At 36.1% G+C, this 18,280-nt stretch overlaps 1 protein-coding gene across 4 annotated transcripts in view; it reads right to left on the minus strand.

Annotated features, from left to right (window-relative positions):
• The window catches only part of Nalcn (sodium leak channel, non-selective), a 258,303-nt gene that overhangs the window by 194,493 nt on the left and 45,530 nt on the right, over positions 1–18,280 (minus strand). For all 4 annotated transcript variants that reach the window (XM_026783175.1, XM_026783176.1, XM_005355702.2 and 1 more), the window contains exon 7: positions 16,837–16,991. In XM_026783175.1, coding sequence (XP_026638976.1) covers positions 16,837–16,991 — 155 coding nt within the window. The remainder of the gene's footprint in view (positions 1–16,836; positions 16,992–18,280) is intronic.

Here is an 18,280-nt window from a genome sequence, read left to right on the forward strand (position 1 = left end):
CTGGCCTTGGAGGTCTAGAAGATTCTCGAGGACAATCATGATACTTGCTTGCTACCACCATAGCACTAAATCACTATTAAACCACTATTAATTAGAAACATCTATGTTTTATCAAAGGGCAAGCAGCACAATTACCTGTAGCACTTTAGCTTTGCCACCAATTTTTGAAAGGTTTATTAGAAATCAGTTAAAAGAAACCTAGACAAAGAAGCCAGAACATGATAGCTACCATGTAAGAATTTCATTGCAACTCAAAAATTAGGACTGGATATTTGAACACCTTTGATTAAACTGAGAGTTTTAAGAAAAAATGTGTAAAGGTATGGCCACAATGCTAGGAATAGCAACAATGTAGGAATTGAAACAGGCCTCAGTAGCATCAAGGCTGAACTGTGATAAGATTGTGCTGGCTGACTCCAAGATGCAACACTAGAAGCTTTAGAAAGACATTTCTTGTTTCTCTCTACTAATAACTTTTACTCTGTGTACCTCAATATCTATTTGTGTTTCTTCTAGATTTTTTTAAAAACAAACTATTTAGCAACACTATATATATAGTGTATATATGTGCATATATATAAATAATTGGTGAGATATAAAAGGAATGAAAAAGAGTGAAAACTCATTCACAGAATTTGGTTCAAGTGCCTATCATATTATATCACGGCAAATAAATTCTGAGCCAAAGAGCTCTAGACAACTGTTTCTTCCCTCTTCTTCTTAGAATGAATTGTCTCTCTATGCTGTCATTAGGCATGTGAGCAAAATTTTTGTACCACACCTGAGATAATCTGGCCAACAAAATCACCTTCTTATCAGGTGTTTGGACTGGGGATCCCAAACAACTGTCAGGGTTTTGCAGAATGGCTCATGAGATGACATGAACTAGTTATGACTTTTCAAGAAGACAACAGAATACCCTAAAAATCACTCTTGGAAGTGTTAGTTAAGGTCAACACAGAGAGTACATGACAACTTTACTTAAAGCTTTAAATGATCTTTTATTGAATTAGTTATTCATCAGGAACATCTAATCATTATTCCTCACCAATCAGCATAAGTTATTCACAAGTCCTGTGCATGTGTGCCTTACAAATCAGTTTTAAATCAGTTGCTTAAGTTGTAACCACCACTGTTTAAACATACAAGAAAATTTTTGCAGTGGTTTAAAGGTTAAGAATATTAATATTAATTTCTGATATACTGACAGTGTGGTTCTAATGAGCCAGCATAACAAATTCATTCAATGAAATTAGCAAGGAGATCGCTTCAGCTTTCATCTCTTTCTAAGGAAATAGAGCCAAACGATTGTGCAAACCTAATGTTTGGTCATTTCCTGCCTTCTTCATACTAATTATGATATTTAGCAAATACAAATAAGTTCCTACAGTGACAGGTGCAGCTCCCAATTCTCTTAACTTTTGGTGTGTTTGCTATTGCTGTATGGACACATATCAAATACCCAGCACAAATGAGTAAGGTTTTAAGTGACACAGGAATATTCTATCTTTTCTGTGCATATCGTGGGAGAGCTCTTTCATAAGATATTTGACATATGAGGAGCAGTTTGTTTAGGGTTATCCTTGCTTGGACTACATAGCCGGAGAATTGCCTCAGTTTTTGTCTTGAGTCATTACAGAGGTTCATGAATGTATCATGGAAAACAATTAACCAACCTATACCTCAGGATAGAAAACCAATAGTTTGGGTTCCATTCAATAGTATCAACCAGGACAGTACCTGGCAGTGAGTCTGAGCTCCCTAGTACTTTCTAAAGAATACTAAGAGAAGAACCATGCTATAAAATGCAGGTGTTTTCTATGCTTTGGTACTATATCAACACCACAGAAGTTTGTTCTCACCAGTCTCTTATTTTAAAACAAGGGTACTGTGGCTCAATAAAGCTGAGCCATACCCTTAAGTTGGCCCAAGAGAACAATCCTGCAGCTGTGTTGCAATGATTCATGCTTGCTTCCACAGACATGCCCTTCCCACTCTGCCATGCATGCCTAAAACTTCTGAACTTTTCCTGGCTTGGTTTTGAGGAATTTGAACAAATTCCTGTCTGGTACATTTTGGGAAAGCAAAATTCTGCTTTTAAAAGTAGACAGACTAGGCCAATGGAAGGCCAAAGGAGGGGGGCGAATTCCTCTTTGTGCATTTGGACCAGTTATTTACTGTTCGTGCTGAGGGAGCATTTATCTGCCCCCTACTCTTTCTGTGTTTGTCAGATTACTAAAAAGGCAGTTGAACAGATTTTAGGTATCCTCTGAATTTTAATCAACTCTTAAGATTTAAAACCTAAAAGCAGCAAGATTTTTCTTTCATCAATCTGTTAGACAAGTCAAAACCAAAACAATATAAAGTTCAAAACTAATTGTTGTTTAGTTTTTGAATAGAACTTCTGGGAATTCGGTAGCAACAACAAGAATTCTGATTATTGTATCATGTTCTGTGGTACAAGTACAGTTACTTGTGAGGTGGAGTAAAAAATAAAGAAAATACTTTACAAAGATAAAGTTGGCTGTGGTTATAATAAAATGCTATTTTTGAACACATTCTAACTTACGTTGTCATGTCTTAAAAATGTAAAGCTCTGACAGACCTTTGCTTGTACATTGCCCCAAGACTTGTTTATCCCTTATTCCTTGGCATATGACTGCCCAGCGCAGGTTGGTGTTATATATTTTTTGGCATTTCCTATATAGAGGTAACCTTGAGACAAACGTCTTCCTAAAGTGAACAATTTCAGACTCATATACAGAAATCACCTTCTCTGACCCAGCAGCTGGAAAGAGCAACACCACAAATACTTGGGAAGGATTCCAGAGAATGGCGTACTGACACACAAGATGAGTTTAGGGGGGTCAACTGTCGTACAAGATGAGTTTCTCGGGCTGAGCTCAGGCATCTAGACTGTCCAGGCCAGTGAATCCAGACTACTGCATAGACAAAGTAGGTTATGGCCTTGACTCGGTCTCTCCAGTGTTTGATCCTCATGGAAATGTCAGTTGGGGGAGGAGAAGTATACTGTTATTATTTTCAAAGATCCTATAAATACAAGGGTCTGAATGAATAGTTCTGGGAAAGACAGCAAGGCAAATACACAATGACTTTCCACAACATAGCTCCCGTTTCCACAAAAATCACTCCATTCACTTGCTGTAAGTACGGACAAGCCTAACCACAGAAATTATATTCCACATAAACCCTTAACCCAAAGATGAATTCCCACCATAGATCTAAAATAACAATGCAATATTTACAACTTAATGTCATATAAAGACCCATTTAAGATTTCTTGCAATGTTAAAAAAAGAGACACTTTATACATGGGATCGATCATTAGTTTTTATGGATAACATTTTGGTTTCTTAACTAATGGCAAGATTCAAGACATGAAGTGATAAGTTATTTTTTCAATAAGAGTTATAGTTAGTCTCATTTCAAGGCTCTACAAACCTTGCCCAAAAAGTGTTATTTCTTATTGAAAAAATGTTAACATAAATAAAGTAGTGACAATAATACATCTGCAGACAAACAGGCATACACACACACAAACACACACACACAGCTGCTTTTACACACAAAATTCAAAAGTACCAAAAAAAAAAAAAAAACAAAGTCACGGAATCCACACATTCAGAAGGACCCTCAAGCCTGTTATTCTAGGCCAGGAAGTATGAGAGATTTTTGATTACTGGAACAGGAAGATTTTGAAAAACCACCGCAAATATTTTGAGCTCACAGCTATGCTCACAAAGATGGAGTGAGGCCTTCAGGAGTTAACCACAGCTGATCACAACATTCACTGGCCACTTCAGCTGACCACTCAGTTTGAGGAGAATTTGGCAAATTTGAACACTTTACTCTTGTAGGAAATATCCTTTTTTCAGCTGTTGCAGGCTTTGTATTTTTGACAAAGTGTCACTGACCCATTGCTGCACCAAAGTAAGTAACTTTCAAAGATTAAAATATGTGTCCCTTTCATTATTCAATGCTGAGTTTTAAAAATAAGCCTTGAAATCGTATACATATAAATAACTTTATATATACTGAGCAGATAATATTTATATATTTTGAATACATATGTATATATATACGAAATGACAAAGAAATAAAGGTCATGGGTTTGAAAGAAAGGGTTTATGGGAAAGAGTGGGGGAAGTGATGTAATTATATTTTAATTAAAAATTAAAAAGTAGGGGTTGGGGATTTAGCTCAGTGGTAGAGCGCTTGCCTAGCAAGCGCAAGGCCCTGGGTTCTGTCCTCAGCTTCAGAAAAAAAAAATTAAAAAGTAAATAAAAAAAATCATGATAATAATTTCAAATATAAATATGCTGCTTTAACTTAACATTTTCTCCTCATGTTCTTCTGGGAACAACCGTAACTTAAACATTCAAATCATTCAGGACAAACACTTGGGATAATTCTTCTCTTCACACACACACACACACACACACACACACACACACACACACACACACACACACATCATTGTTTATCAGTAAATCTCTCACAAGGAGCAGGCACAGCCATTCACAGTTCTTCCTCTGAGGCTTCTCCCTCACCCTTAGGTCTGAACCGCCATTATTTCTCTCACAGTAGGATACTGATGGCATCTTCTACTTGGTGGCTTCAGTTATCCTTTTTGTTGTGAGTGTTCCTTGTCTGGCACACTGGTGGGTTCTGACCAGTGTTTTTCCCTCCACTGGGAATGGCTCCTGTGCCATCCCAACTTATCTATAGGACAAGGCCAGGCCCTACACTAACCTGCCAGGCTCTTCCTGATGGGTCTCTTGCTGCCTTTCTGACTTCACATTCTGCTTTTCCTTCCTTGTTTCATTTGTATTAGAGCGGAGTATCCAACATGCTTTCTAAATCAGAGTCTTGGCACTACATGTTTTCTTTGTTTTGCACATTCTTTCTCCAGAGAACCTCCCGGCTTGCCCCTCCACAGTCACCACACATTTAATTAAAGGAAGAATTCCTGGCTAACCTTTATTGCAAATTTTCCTGGATTTAGAATCTCCTGGGAGATGCAGAACCCGTTAGGAAGTTTCCAGAGAACTACACTACTTGAAAGCAAGGATATTTGCCTATTTTTGCCTAGTCTGAACAAATAGAGTGTGTCCATAATAAATTATTGTTGAAAAGAGAATTAAAAATTTCCTCACATAATTGATTGGCCTTTAAGGACACTGACAGAAAATTAGTAAAGAAATACATTCCCGCATACTGTAAATGAAATAGTCACAAGCCCAACAGAAGACAAAACATTAATATATGGAGTGTGCCAAAGAAAAGTTCCATTCGTCACTAGATAGCTTCGGGACTCAGAAATAGTAAGCAAACATGAGAGCAAATATGAAATTTTTGGGCAAGGGCAAGACAATGTAAGAACAGGTGGCTTTTGCTAATGTGTTTTCTCTGTGACAGATGCTGTCTGCATCTACAGCTTGTGTAGTTCTATCACCTCCTGTAAAACTCAAGCATGCTACCTTATTGCAGGATAGTACCTCTCATTGCCAGCCCTGACTACAGAAACCGGGGGACCACTGAGGTCTCTGTTCTCTCTAATCCAACAAACACAAAGGTAGCAAGCAGGATCCTGAAGGAAGGGTCATAAATACAGTTTTCATTAGGATGCTTATAAAATCACACAGATTGTTTGTATTCAAGTTTTTAACCAAGAGTACACCCACTAGTCATGCAAACTTCCCATAGATGTGTGAAGGACAATGTTAGGGGATGCAATACAAATGCTACATCAAAGTTACCTCATCAAAGCCCTAAGGATAGACTTTGCTAATCGGAAGACAAGCCTTACAAATGAAAAGGGGAAAGGGAAATATAGCATTTTGAAGATTGAAACAATACAAAACTGTTATAATTTCTCTAATGTATTTGTTTAAATTACTTCATCACCATTAAATAAATTATAAAATTCTCAAAAACTTGCTGAAAATAAGAAATTGATTCATACAATTATTAAACTAGCAAGAAGACATGGTGGCTTTGACTGTGGGACAGAAAAAAATGTCAAATCATAACATGATCCTGAATAAAGAGTTCAGATTCTATGCAAATTTGAAAAAAGTGGAAATGGCCAAAGGTTTGCCTATCTTCCTTGAAAAGGCCTCAGTTCCAATCTGAATTACTCTCTTTTTGAAGATGTTTCTGAAAGGCTATTGGGTGGATGGATGGATGGTTAGATAGATGAATGGAGAGACAGACTATTGATAACATTGTTTTGAGAGAGGGTCTTATAGAATTCATGTAATTTCAACAAGATATATCATACTGTATCCTTTAGAAAACATGGGAATCTTTCCTGAGTGATAACAGATTTATATACAACAGATTTATATCCTAGTCTTAGCTGGATAGATTTATATCTGAAAAGTGAAAGGAATTTCTATTTTAATTTAAGATAAAAAATTAAAACTGTTCTAATTTGAAAGTGCATACCACTTGTAAGCATGAACTAAAACATCTAGCATTAACTTACTCTTAAAATTGATATTATTGGCAATGAATTATCAACTATAGTTATTAACATCAATTAAATAACAACGGACCTAATGGTGGTATTTTTTACATAATAGGTACAGAGACAGGGCAGCATGAACAGAAAAACGAGTTGTTACATCAGAAGGGAAATTGGAAGAACTCTTCCCTGGTGAGTACTCAGAGTCAGGTGCCCATCCTGCTTTTCTTCTTATTTAACATGTTCCTGGTCTGTTTCAAGTCCCCAAATCTCCCATGAAATCAGTGAGGGTGGAATCAAGCTTCTGCTTCCCTTCTTCCTTTTCTCCGTGCCATACTGTGTTGCATGCAGCTGATGTTGCCCAACACCCAAGTCACAGCTGCTCTGTCACTCCCAAAAGGAACAAATGGAACTGAATAGTTGGGGGGTTGGGTGGGTCAGCGATCATGTACTGAAAGTGATTCTTAAGGTGCAAATGATCTGCAAAACAGTGCTCGTCCAGTAAAAATAAAATATGTTCCTCCTCTTTGTCTCTTACAGACCAGTAAGCAGTCATGTTTGCCACAATGATTGGAAAGCAGGTGAAATTCTCTATTATACTATCCCTCTAAATTCAAATGAACTTTAATCTAATTGATCTGTATTCATTATCTTTAGGAGCCAAAAAAGAGGTACTCAGACATTTTATTTAAATCTTCAAGAGAAACATTCTGTTCAGCAAAACCTTCTAGATTTATTCTCTATCCGCAGGCAATACCGACACTGGCTATTTAGCTTGACAGAAATATGGGTGATTTCTCAAAATTGCATATTTATGCCCATGTTTTCAAATAATATTTCATTTTCATATTTACCTTCCCTGTCTTCTATCAGTGATGAATATATTACCTGAGGCCCAGTAAAGAAACATGTTTGTATTTTATAAATTCAAACACCAAATTTTTCTTGGATGAAACCATTAGCAATCTATCAGTTCTGTGATTTCCAGTAAAAAAAAAAAATACTAGTTAATACCTCTGCCCTTGAAACCCTTTTTAAAATGTTTTGCATATATTGCAAGAGGGAAATATGTTTACACTACATTTCCCTGTTTTTTTTTAATATCTTAAAAGGACTGGCTGAGTGATTTTAAAATGATGCCCTCCTGTATATTTCATGAAATGGATAGGGAAAAATTGCTTCATAGTTAGATGCACACAATTAAGTTAATTTTGGATGCTAAAAATAATGTTTTTATGGCATCTTGGACCTTTAAATGTCTCTTTATTTTTTAAATAAACTAAGCTAAAAGTACCTTGAATATTTAGCTTTAATTTTCACAGACATTTGTGAATATTTTATTGACACACAACTATTCAAGGCATTTCCTCCATTTAGGCTCCCTTAGGAATTTCTCAGTATCAAACAAGGTAAAATTTTTTGAGGGGATGTCAAATTGTTTTCTATTATAGACTGAAAGTGTTTCACCTAATATTTAGATTTTTTTGTTGATTATGAAGTTTATTTCCATTTGTTTTATTATGCAAACAAAAATATTTTAAAGGAAACATTATTTTGCTATAAATAACAGAGTTTGATGTGTGTAACTTGCACATATGAGGATCCACGGGATGACTTGAGGAGCCTCAAACAAGCTAACTTAGTTTGGAGATGCTGTGGAATTGAGGAAATTCAGTATTTTGTCCTAGTTACTCATTTGGTATTGGTTCCATAGTCTAGGTGTTAGAAGTGGCCATAATTACACTGCTGTGGGACAAAATCTTGTTCTTTGAGTCATAATCAGAAAATAAATTACTGAATTTATTCTGTAAATAAATTACAGAATTTATTTTAAATTCTGAACTTAAAAGATGTAATAATGTAAACAACTATGCTACATTTAGCTTCACTTTTAAAAAAAAAAAAACATAAAACCTATGATTTTGAGAATGTTTACTGTTATGTTGTTGTTCTTGTTATATGTTGTTAGGATTTCTGGAATGTGTATTTTTATTCATGCATTGAAACAAAGCATATTAAATAAACAAGACACATTTGTAAAAATTCATTTATTCCATAAAATAAGATCTGTGTACATATAACAACATACAAGTATTGGGAGACAAGGCTGAATTTAGGTGATTTTGAGAATGTGAATTTGAGTATAAAGAATTCTGTCAAATTATTATTTTCATCCGAAATTTGATGTTTGAAATTTAGGAAAATAAACTTTAGTGTGGGAGGTCCTTCTGTCTATGTGTTGCTTTTATTGGCTAATGAATAAAGAAACTGCCTTGGCCTAGTTGATAGGGCAGAACTTAGGGAGGTGGGGAAAACTGGACTGAATGCTGGGAGAAGGAAGGCGGATAGAGAGTCACCATGGAGCAGCTGCCAGAGTCAGACATGCTGAAACTTTGCCAGTAAGCCACTGTCATGTGGCGATACAGATTCATGGAGATGGATTAAACTAAGAAGTAAGAGTTAGCCAATAAGAAGCTAAAGCTAATGGGCCAAGCAGTTATTTAAATAATACAGTTTCTGTGTGATTGTTTCATGGCTGGGTGGCCAGGAACAATGAGCAGCCTCCATGCAGCAAAACCTTGCAATTTCTTCATTTTTAATCATTAATAATAACAAAAAATATGTGTGAGTGGCTTGCCTGGAAGTATGTTGGAGCAAGTGTGTGCCTGGTGCTCACTGAAAACAGAAAAGGACATCAGGTCCCCAGCACTGAAGTTATAGACTGTAGTAAACTACCTTGTGAAAGTCAAACCCTTTGGAAGAGCACGTGCTCTTACAGCTGAGTGGGCCATCTCTCCAGCCCTCAGTAACATTGCTTTTATTTACAAGATCAGGCCCCATCGGATGAATATCCAGTTCATCTCATTCAAAAGTATTTCGTTTTCTCAAACGTGAAGAAAACAAAATATCTGAGTGCTGTGTTATATTTTGATTGTGTTCTGACAAAGCTTGCTTGTGGTCAGAGGGGGGAGTTAGCCGCTAGCTAACTCTAGAGGTTTGGAGGACTGTAGAAAAAGGGACAGCAAGTGGGTAAGGCGGTGCTTAGACAAGATCTCAGCCCTTTGAGCTGGAGGAACAGCAGAGGGAGGAAGTCACTGGTGGCTGCTCCCCCACTTCTCTGATCTTTCAGGTTTTTACCCAGATATATGACTTCTGATTTTTATTGATAAAGATCAATTAGTGGGCTAGAGAGATGGCTCGGTGGCTAAGAGCACTGGCTGCTCTTCCAGTGGTCCCAAGTTCAATTCCCAGCAACCACATGGTGATTCACAACGATGTATAATGAGATCTGGTGCCCTCTTTTGTCATGCAGGTATACATGCAGGTAGAATACTGTGTATATAATAAATAAAAATTTTAAAAAATATTAATCAAATTAACACTTCCTCTGAGTATTTGCAATGTATATGTTCCTTCTATGCACTGCTGAGCTTTATAAGGACATTTTCATATAAGCATGTAATATGTTTTGTCCGTGTTCATCTCGTATTCCTCTATAGTCCATTCTCTCCCATCCTGTATCCCCCACGTGTTCTAGACAGCTCAGCTTCTACTATGTGGCAAAAGATGCATTCATGATTTTATGTGCCTGCATAAAGTCTAGGATTCACAAATGAGAGAAAACATGCAATGTTGGTCTTTCTGTATGCGCCTTAGTTAGCTTAATAGTTCTTTTTTTTTTAGGTTTTTTTTTTATTGAGAAAAGGAAAAAAAAACCAAGTTTCCGCCTCCTCCCAGCCTCCCACCTCCTCCCGCCCTCCCCCCACTCCTCTCCCCCTCCCTCTCCAGTCCAAAGAGCAGTCAGGGTGCCCTGCCCTGTGGTAAGTCTTAGGTCCTCCCCCCTCCGTCCATATCTTGGAAGGTGAACATCCAAACTGGCTAGGCGCCCACAAAGCCAGAAAATTAAGTAGGATCCCCCCTCCGTCCATATCTTGGAAGGTGAACATCCAAACTGGCTAGGCGCCCACAAAGCCAGAAAATTAAGTAGGATCAAAACCCCTTGCGGGGGTTTCTGTTCTCTTAGCATCTGTGGATTTGTAGACTAATGTTTGTCTTTGAAACTGATTCAAAACCAAAGACCCTAAAACCAAATTATTTGTATTTCCCCACAACAGTCACTGCGTTCTATTCTTTCTGCTCATTCCAGTCCTCACTTCTGTGTGATAAGAATACTTCTCCTGATAGGTTCCAGCTTCTGCCTCCTGTTAATACAGTGTCTACTCTATGATTAAATTCTACCTTCAGGCTATCAATGTCCAACAGTAAAGCAAATCTGTGTGAATGTGATTTGAAAAACCCATGTGAAATCCCTGGTTCTTGAAATTATAACCTACTAAAATTAAATGAGAAAAATTACAAGTAAAATCCACTCTGCAAAACTTATCCTTGCTAATATTTGATTTTGGTTTAGGATAGCATTCTATCCTACATTGCTCTTTTGAAGAAAAATTTAAAATTCTGGGACATATCCTATTTGAAATAATTTGGTTTTTTTTGGCTTTTCATTGTTTAGAAGCCCGAGGTAGCAGAAAATGCTACACAGTAGAGGGCTTGTTGCATGCTATTATTTCTAGCAATAAAAAAAGTCTGGTCCTTCATAGAAAAATGTTAGGCTGGGAATGAATAAGTACCCTATTTTTATATCTACTAGATGGCCTACTGTGTTCAAGACATCAATTACCAGGAATGGACCATTACCTGTCCATTCTGGTTCCTGGAATCTGTCTCAGGAGGATGTGTGTTATTGACAGAAGTTGGTTTCCAGAGCTCACCTCCTTTTTTTCTGTTATAGGCTCAGGATTGCTCATTATTACTTTTGTCTTTACACGGAATAAAGCTGTCAAAACTTCTTTTCTGAGTATAACTCTTCCTTTTTTATTTGATTCAAATGTTTTCTTAGTAACAATCTCTTGGCACATTTCTTCTCCACTTTGACAGTACTCTGCCAGTGTTAAAAGAAAGGGCATCTGAAAAATTCCAGTGTGTAGAGCAAGGATGCTAGTTTGTCAGTCACAAGTGTAAGCTCTTGGACCATTTGACAGGATGGATCAACGGCATGGTAAAACCATATGATTATTATCATCGTCCATACTACACCATTTTTTTGTGCATGGGCCAAATTCTTATTTAGACCATGGCTTCTTCTTGGAAATATTCCAATTTTAGGAAAAAGGAAAATAAACAAAACAGACAAGCATCTCTGGGATGCTGAAGAGAGATATGAATAAGACAAAAGTTTCTGAGAAGCAAGTGGACCAATTGTATGGACTGGCAGTTAACGGGAAATTATCAATTGATTTTACAATGCACATATATTTAAATGTTTGATCTCTTATAACATCAATAGTTACTTGAAATATATAAAAAATTCCCCTCACATCCATTAGATTAGAAATTAAAATTAGTTAATATTCAATAATTCCAACTTCTCACTTTAGTTTCTCCTCTTTTATATAGTTAAGAATCCAAACTTAGAGAATGATGTTGTCCACTGTGGACTAAGTCTTCCCACAGCCATATACATGAGACAATTTCCCACAGACATGTCAACAGCTCAACCTTATAGAACCTTATAGATAAATGTCACTAAGACTCTCTTCCAGCTGATTCTAGGTTTGATTGTAAAGTTGACAATCAAAACCTACCAGCACGCATTGCTTTCTCAAGTATCTAAGCTTGTGTTCTGCCATTTTGTCATAGACTGATGGAATTATTGCTGAGGATCACATGTACATTGAATAAAGAGAATAACCAGTTGGATTAAATACTTACAGGATGTATAATTATATAAAATTTGGTTCACTATTAATTTAATTTGAAAATTATTTTTAAAGACTTTTATTACATTGATTGATTTGTGTGTAGTGTGTGTGTGTGTGTGTGTGTGTGTGTGTGGGTGTGTGTGGGTGGGTGGGTGTGTGTCACGGCACATGTGTGGAGGCCAAAGAACAATTTGTGGGAGTTAGTTCTCTCCTTCCACCACGTGAGTTTTGGAAATCAAACTCAGGTCGTCAGGCTTTGCAGCAAGCATTGCTGCAGGCATTGTTACATATTGAGCCATCTTGCTGGTCTGTATTCTGAGCATTCCGATTGCATGACAACTGTTAGGTAGATCAGTAAATTATAAATACAGAACTTATTATTATGCCATAAGTATTCAAATCTAATGCAAGTAAATAAAACTGATATCAATAAGCAATATTTTAATGGACTCCTCTTTGACAAAAAGGAAAAGAAGTACTAGAGTAGCAATACTAGAATATTTTAAATAGCTTACATAATCCTTATAGGATATATTTTGTTCTTTACCAACTTTTTATTTGGTGTTTTATTTATTTTAGCTATAATTTCAATTTTTAACTATATTTTGCAATAATCATTACATTTGCTATCCTTTTCCTTAAAGGATTAACTCTCTATAAACCTCAGTTACTGCCAAAATGTTTCCTCCCCACCCATTCATGGTTTTATAATAGCATAAATTTCTACGGGTGAGATCAACTATCAAAAGACATAAAACTTCCTCATGTAAGAGTACAGACTATATGGATAAATTAATAAATTTGTTGATTTCACAATGTATGTCAAACACATGTCTGAATGCTGATGAACTGTAGCTATAACAAACAGACTTGGGTATTGTGAACCCACGTAGAGGGATTCTTTTCTTTCTTACACTCAGCACAGTGCAGGCCATGAAGTCATATATATTCTCTTCCCATCCCCCCCCCCATGCAATGAAGTAGGCTCCGAATTCACAGCTATTCATAATTCTTTGCACCTGTTGCACACAGTCTGCTGCTGCCTTGACCCTCTATCCTCTCAGATTCTCGGGGGCCCAGGGTTCTCCCACACTCTGTGCAAAGACTCAGTTCTTATTTTCCCCACTAGCTGCCCCTGTCCTTCCTTCACCATCCAGCCAGTGCTCTCTAATTTCTGAATCTGTTTTTCTTCTCAGCCTTTGCAGACTAATCACAGACAGCTGCAAGCTAATTAGCCCCTCCAGGTGTCTTCCTATAGGTTAAAATGAAATGTGGCTAGGACACAGGATGATGTGAACGCAGTCCTGTCTCATCCATTACTTTGCATTACTTTGACACAATTTGTGTTCCTGCTGGCACCATCTGATCTAATCGTACGAAGGTTTATAAAAGCCAGCTACACTGACACCAAAAATTAACTCATGGCCTTTCTTTTAATCCAAGGAGAAGAAAACATTTGTTCTTACCAGAACTACTTCTATCTAAACAATCTAAATAGCTAATGGAGAAGACAATACAGGAGAGATTGAGGGGTGAGAGGCAGCAGGATACAGGTATAATGAAATGTGAAAGAGAGTCAATAGACAAACACAATATAGTTTTGAGAGATCACGGAGAAGCCTGTGTGAAGGTTGACCTTGATTGTCAACTTGGTTGAGTTCAGAAACACCTGGAGAGACTAATGAAGCCTATCTCTGGGTGTGTCTGCGAGGGTAGTTTTGGAGGATTAACTGAGGGAAGTTCTGCCCTGACTTTGGAAAACACTATGCAATGTGCAGGAGGCCTGGGTGAAGTAAAGGAGCAGCCATAGATGATCTCTTTCTTCTTTCATGCCATCGAGAAGAAATATGCTCTCTTATATATATATTTATATTTTAAAATATATAAAGTAGGACTATAAAATGCTAATTTTAAACCACTAGATGCTGCAAATACATATTATAATAGTAAACGCATAGTATTACCTTCCCCATCTCCACTCTGCACATGCCATTCATTATCTGCTAAAACCTCCTTCCAGCCACTGTATGTTCTAACCCATTCAACAGGGACTCCCGACCAGCTGCAGAATAGCAGCGAGTGGCTTCCCCATCATCAGTTACATCTGCAGCATGTGTCTACCAACCTCTTCTTTTTTTAACATTTAGAATAGTACTTGAACATCTAACTTCAGTTAAATAAGTCCGTGATCTCATTTGATAATCTAGAACCCAAACTTCCTGCTTTAAAAACCCTGTGCTTGCAACCCATTTCAAACAGGATGATAACCTTCACCTCATTCTTCCTAAGCGGTTTTCAAAACTATTGTTCTTGTGTTCAAATGTTTTGGATTCTGAGATATGATTATCCTAGTTCTTTCTTCCCTATATATCTTTTATAAAAATCAATAATTAATTGCAGTGGTAACACTAGGCATAATGACGAATGCAGAAAAAATAACCTTTTGGTACTTTCTCTAAAAGCAATATAAATAAATCTCAATTATATGTTTTACAAATTACTCTTGAGTTTGGTGTATTTATATAAATGCAATAGAAACATACTAAAAACACAGACATATAATCAATTTCTATTTTCTCTCCTCTTATAAAGTTCATACCTGGTATCATGTAGAACACCATGAAATATAGTTTAACAACATTGAAATCCAAGGATTAGCCTTTTAGCAGCAACATCAAGAAAGTTCTATTTACAGTCTATTAAGATTTGATTCAAGCCGGGCGGTGGTGGCGCACGCCTTTAATCCCAGCACTTGGGAGGCAGAGGCAGGTGGATCTCTGTGAGTTCGAGACTGGTCTACAAGAGCTAGTTCCAGGACAGGCTCCAAAACCACAGAGAAACCCTGTCTCAAAAAAACAAAAAAAACAAAAAAAAAAAAAGATTTGATTCAAGATAATTTGTTCTTACCATATTTTATACTCATATTTCATTTCAGGTGTACTATGAGATAAATTACCATAATAATAGAATTTCAACCACATCATACATCAGAACTGAAGCGTTAGTCTTGTGTGTGAGGATTCCTTGTCCTTATTTTGTGAGATATACAGGTGTTCTGCTGTAGGAATTCCTACTGTCAGTAACGTTTAAGTTACCCGCCACCTTGGCATGGCCTCTTATACTATATATACCGATGTAAAGCATGCATCCAGCCTCTTCCTGCTGTGGGATTAGGTTGTTGTTCCCCGTTCTCTGTGATCTGTGAGTCTACCCCTAAATAAATAACCCTCTATTATACTCAATTCTGAGCTAGTGTGGGATTTCTTTTCAGCGTCCTTCTTTAGTGTTCCCAGCACCGAATACTCTTGTGATGAAAGCAATCACTGGAGCTTCTCATTAGTATTTAATATAAATGATTTATGACATTTATGAATAGATGACTCCATCTTATGATCAATACTCCCAGAGTCAAAGAAGGAAAAATTCATAAAATAAATAACAGTCTTAAAATTACTTGCAGAAATAGATTAAGTTTAAATACAGTGACAATTGTTGGCTTCTAGATTTTTGTGAAATAGGAAACTCTATCATATGGTCAAATGAAATGAACAATAAATTCCATATGACTACAATGTCAGAAATAAAATTGAGGGCATATTAAAACATAAGAATTTGGAGACATTATTTGTAAAACTGACCTTAAAAGATGTGTTTTACAGTGCCACTTCTGCATTATAGTGTCAGAGAGTTATAGCTGTGCCACTTAGTTAAACATCTTAATAAATTAAGACCTTCACAGATCTTTCCTGAAGTTCATAGTACACAATTATGGAGCTTCCACAGACTGATGCACACCTCTCTATAACCATGGAATCTCCCATTATTGTTTTGCACATCAAAATCAAGAAAAAATCTTAGCTTCCAAAAGAACACAGCCCTCATTCATTACTGAAAATTATTTCAATACCAAGTATCAAAGTATAAAATTCTTGTGTAGAACCCATTTTGGCTTTAATAATTAAATACATGCACCTGGAATGGATTTATAATAAACCGAGTGATGCTAAATAAGTAGAAGATACTAATTCTGTCATGTAAGCAATAGCATATTTCAGCACTTAACAAAGAAGATGAAGAGAAATAGAGATGTTAGCACTTCGTGTTTGTAGATTAGCATTTCCCCGCTATGGCTTACACAGACTGGACATATTCATAGTATTTAATTAGCTGTTTTTGTTCCCGTTACTTCTCAGCTCCTGTAGTCACAGATGTCCCATGCTGCATGTTTTGAGACTTACCTTGGTTGCTATGGTTAGCTACTATTGGAAGAAAGTCAAATCTTATTTGTTTTAGAATCAGCAACCCTAAATCTTATTCATTCAGCAAATACTTTAAATATTACAAATGAAAGATAGCCTAAAATGAGATCATTAACTCTATATAGACATATAATTAATTACAAAGAGTCTGTATATCACAGCCTACATAGCAAAATATATTATAACATATGCATAGAATTAAAATTTGCATTTGTTTCTTTTATACTACTAATACTTAATGAAATATTGCACAATTATACTTTTTATTTCATAAAATAACATTATAAAATAGAAAATGAAAATATATTTTACTAGTAAGACAGACCTATCTCATTAAAGCCACTGTAGCCCAGCTCTTGCCTGCTAAGTCCCAGGTCTTCCAGGTCCATGCATTTAAATCCTGGGGGGCACTGATAGCCCTCTTCCAGCTCTGGGGAGCAGTGTGTATCTGGAATAGCTAAGCTATTCCAGGTCACATTCCTGTGGACAATACATGAAAGTGTTAGAAATTTTGATAGTTGTAAGTATTTATTGGAATAATTAATTATTCAATCTTTATCAACAACTGCTGTATATAGACACAAATTGAGCTTTGTCATTTGTAAGTGACATTCACAAGAAGTAAACATTCTCAAATGATAATTGATTTATTTCCCTAGAGCATCTTAATATAATATTACTATATTCTTTTGTGTTTTTGTTGTTGTTGTTGTTCTTATTTGCCAGTTTCTTTGATTTTTGTTCCAATGAGAAAAAGAAAGAAAGGGCATGGAGTTGGACAGTTGAGAAAGATGAGAGAATCTGGAAGAACTTGTAGGAGGGGAAACTGTCAACACAATACATTGTATGAAAACAATTTCAACATATATATATATGTATATATATATATAATTTTTTATTAAAAAAGAAGACTGCAATAAGCCAATGCATAGAGATGTGAATTTGTATGGGAGCTTGTCATTCAGAAAGCTCCTATACTACTAAGCAAACATTTTATTATTCCTCTACTTTCAGCTAATATTAGGTGATGAAGGACTTTTTTGCATATTAAAAATTGGGATTCTTATAAATGATATTAGACTTTTTGGTATGTTCATTCTTGTGCCTTTTAAAAAGAGAACCAGACAAATAAGAAGAAGAAAGTCTATGATTTTGGTAAGAGAAAAACTTAGGAGATGGTTTACTGATAGCTCTAAGAAAACTAAAGATTTTTAGATGGACAGTGAACTATTTCTTCATCTTCTTGTGGACGGGCTAAAAATTAATTTGTATATGGATTTGTCTTTGTGATGGATTTCTTCATAAATTCTAAAGTTATCACTAGAATGGGATTGAAGTTCTCATGCCCTCAAAAATGAGTCAATGTGCCATGTGAGGTCATTTATGTTGACTGTGCAGAGGGCATAGTGTGGGCTACATAACTCTGCAAACCTTCTGGACTAGGATTTTGTTGTGGATATTGCCCACTGTGTTAATGCTTCTGAGATTTCCTAAGTTCCTTAAATTTACCTTAAGCTTATTACAAAATCGAGAAAGTAATTTCTTCTTGGATAACATATTTTTCCTTTAATAAATTTTCTATCATCTATTTATCTATCAATCTATCATTTATATATCTATTGATCTATCTATTATCTAACATTATCTATATATCATTTTCTGTCTGTCTATCACCTATCTATCATCTATCTATCTATCTATCTATCATCTATCTATCTATCTATCTATCTATCTATCTATCTATCTATCTATCTATCATCTATCTATCA

This window comes from Microtus ochrogaster, chromosome 17 (assembly GCF_000317375.1).
Source record: "Microtus ochrogaster isolate Prairie Vole_2 chromosome 17, MicOch1.0, whole genome shotgun sequence".
NCBI lineage: Eukaryota > Metazoa > Chordata > Mammalia > Rodentia > Cricetidae > Microtus > Microtus ochrogaster.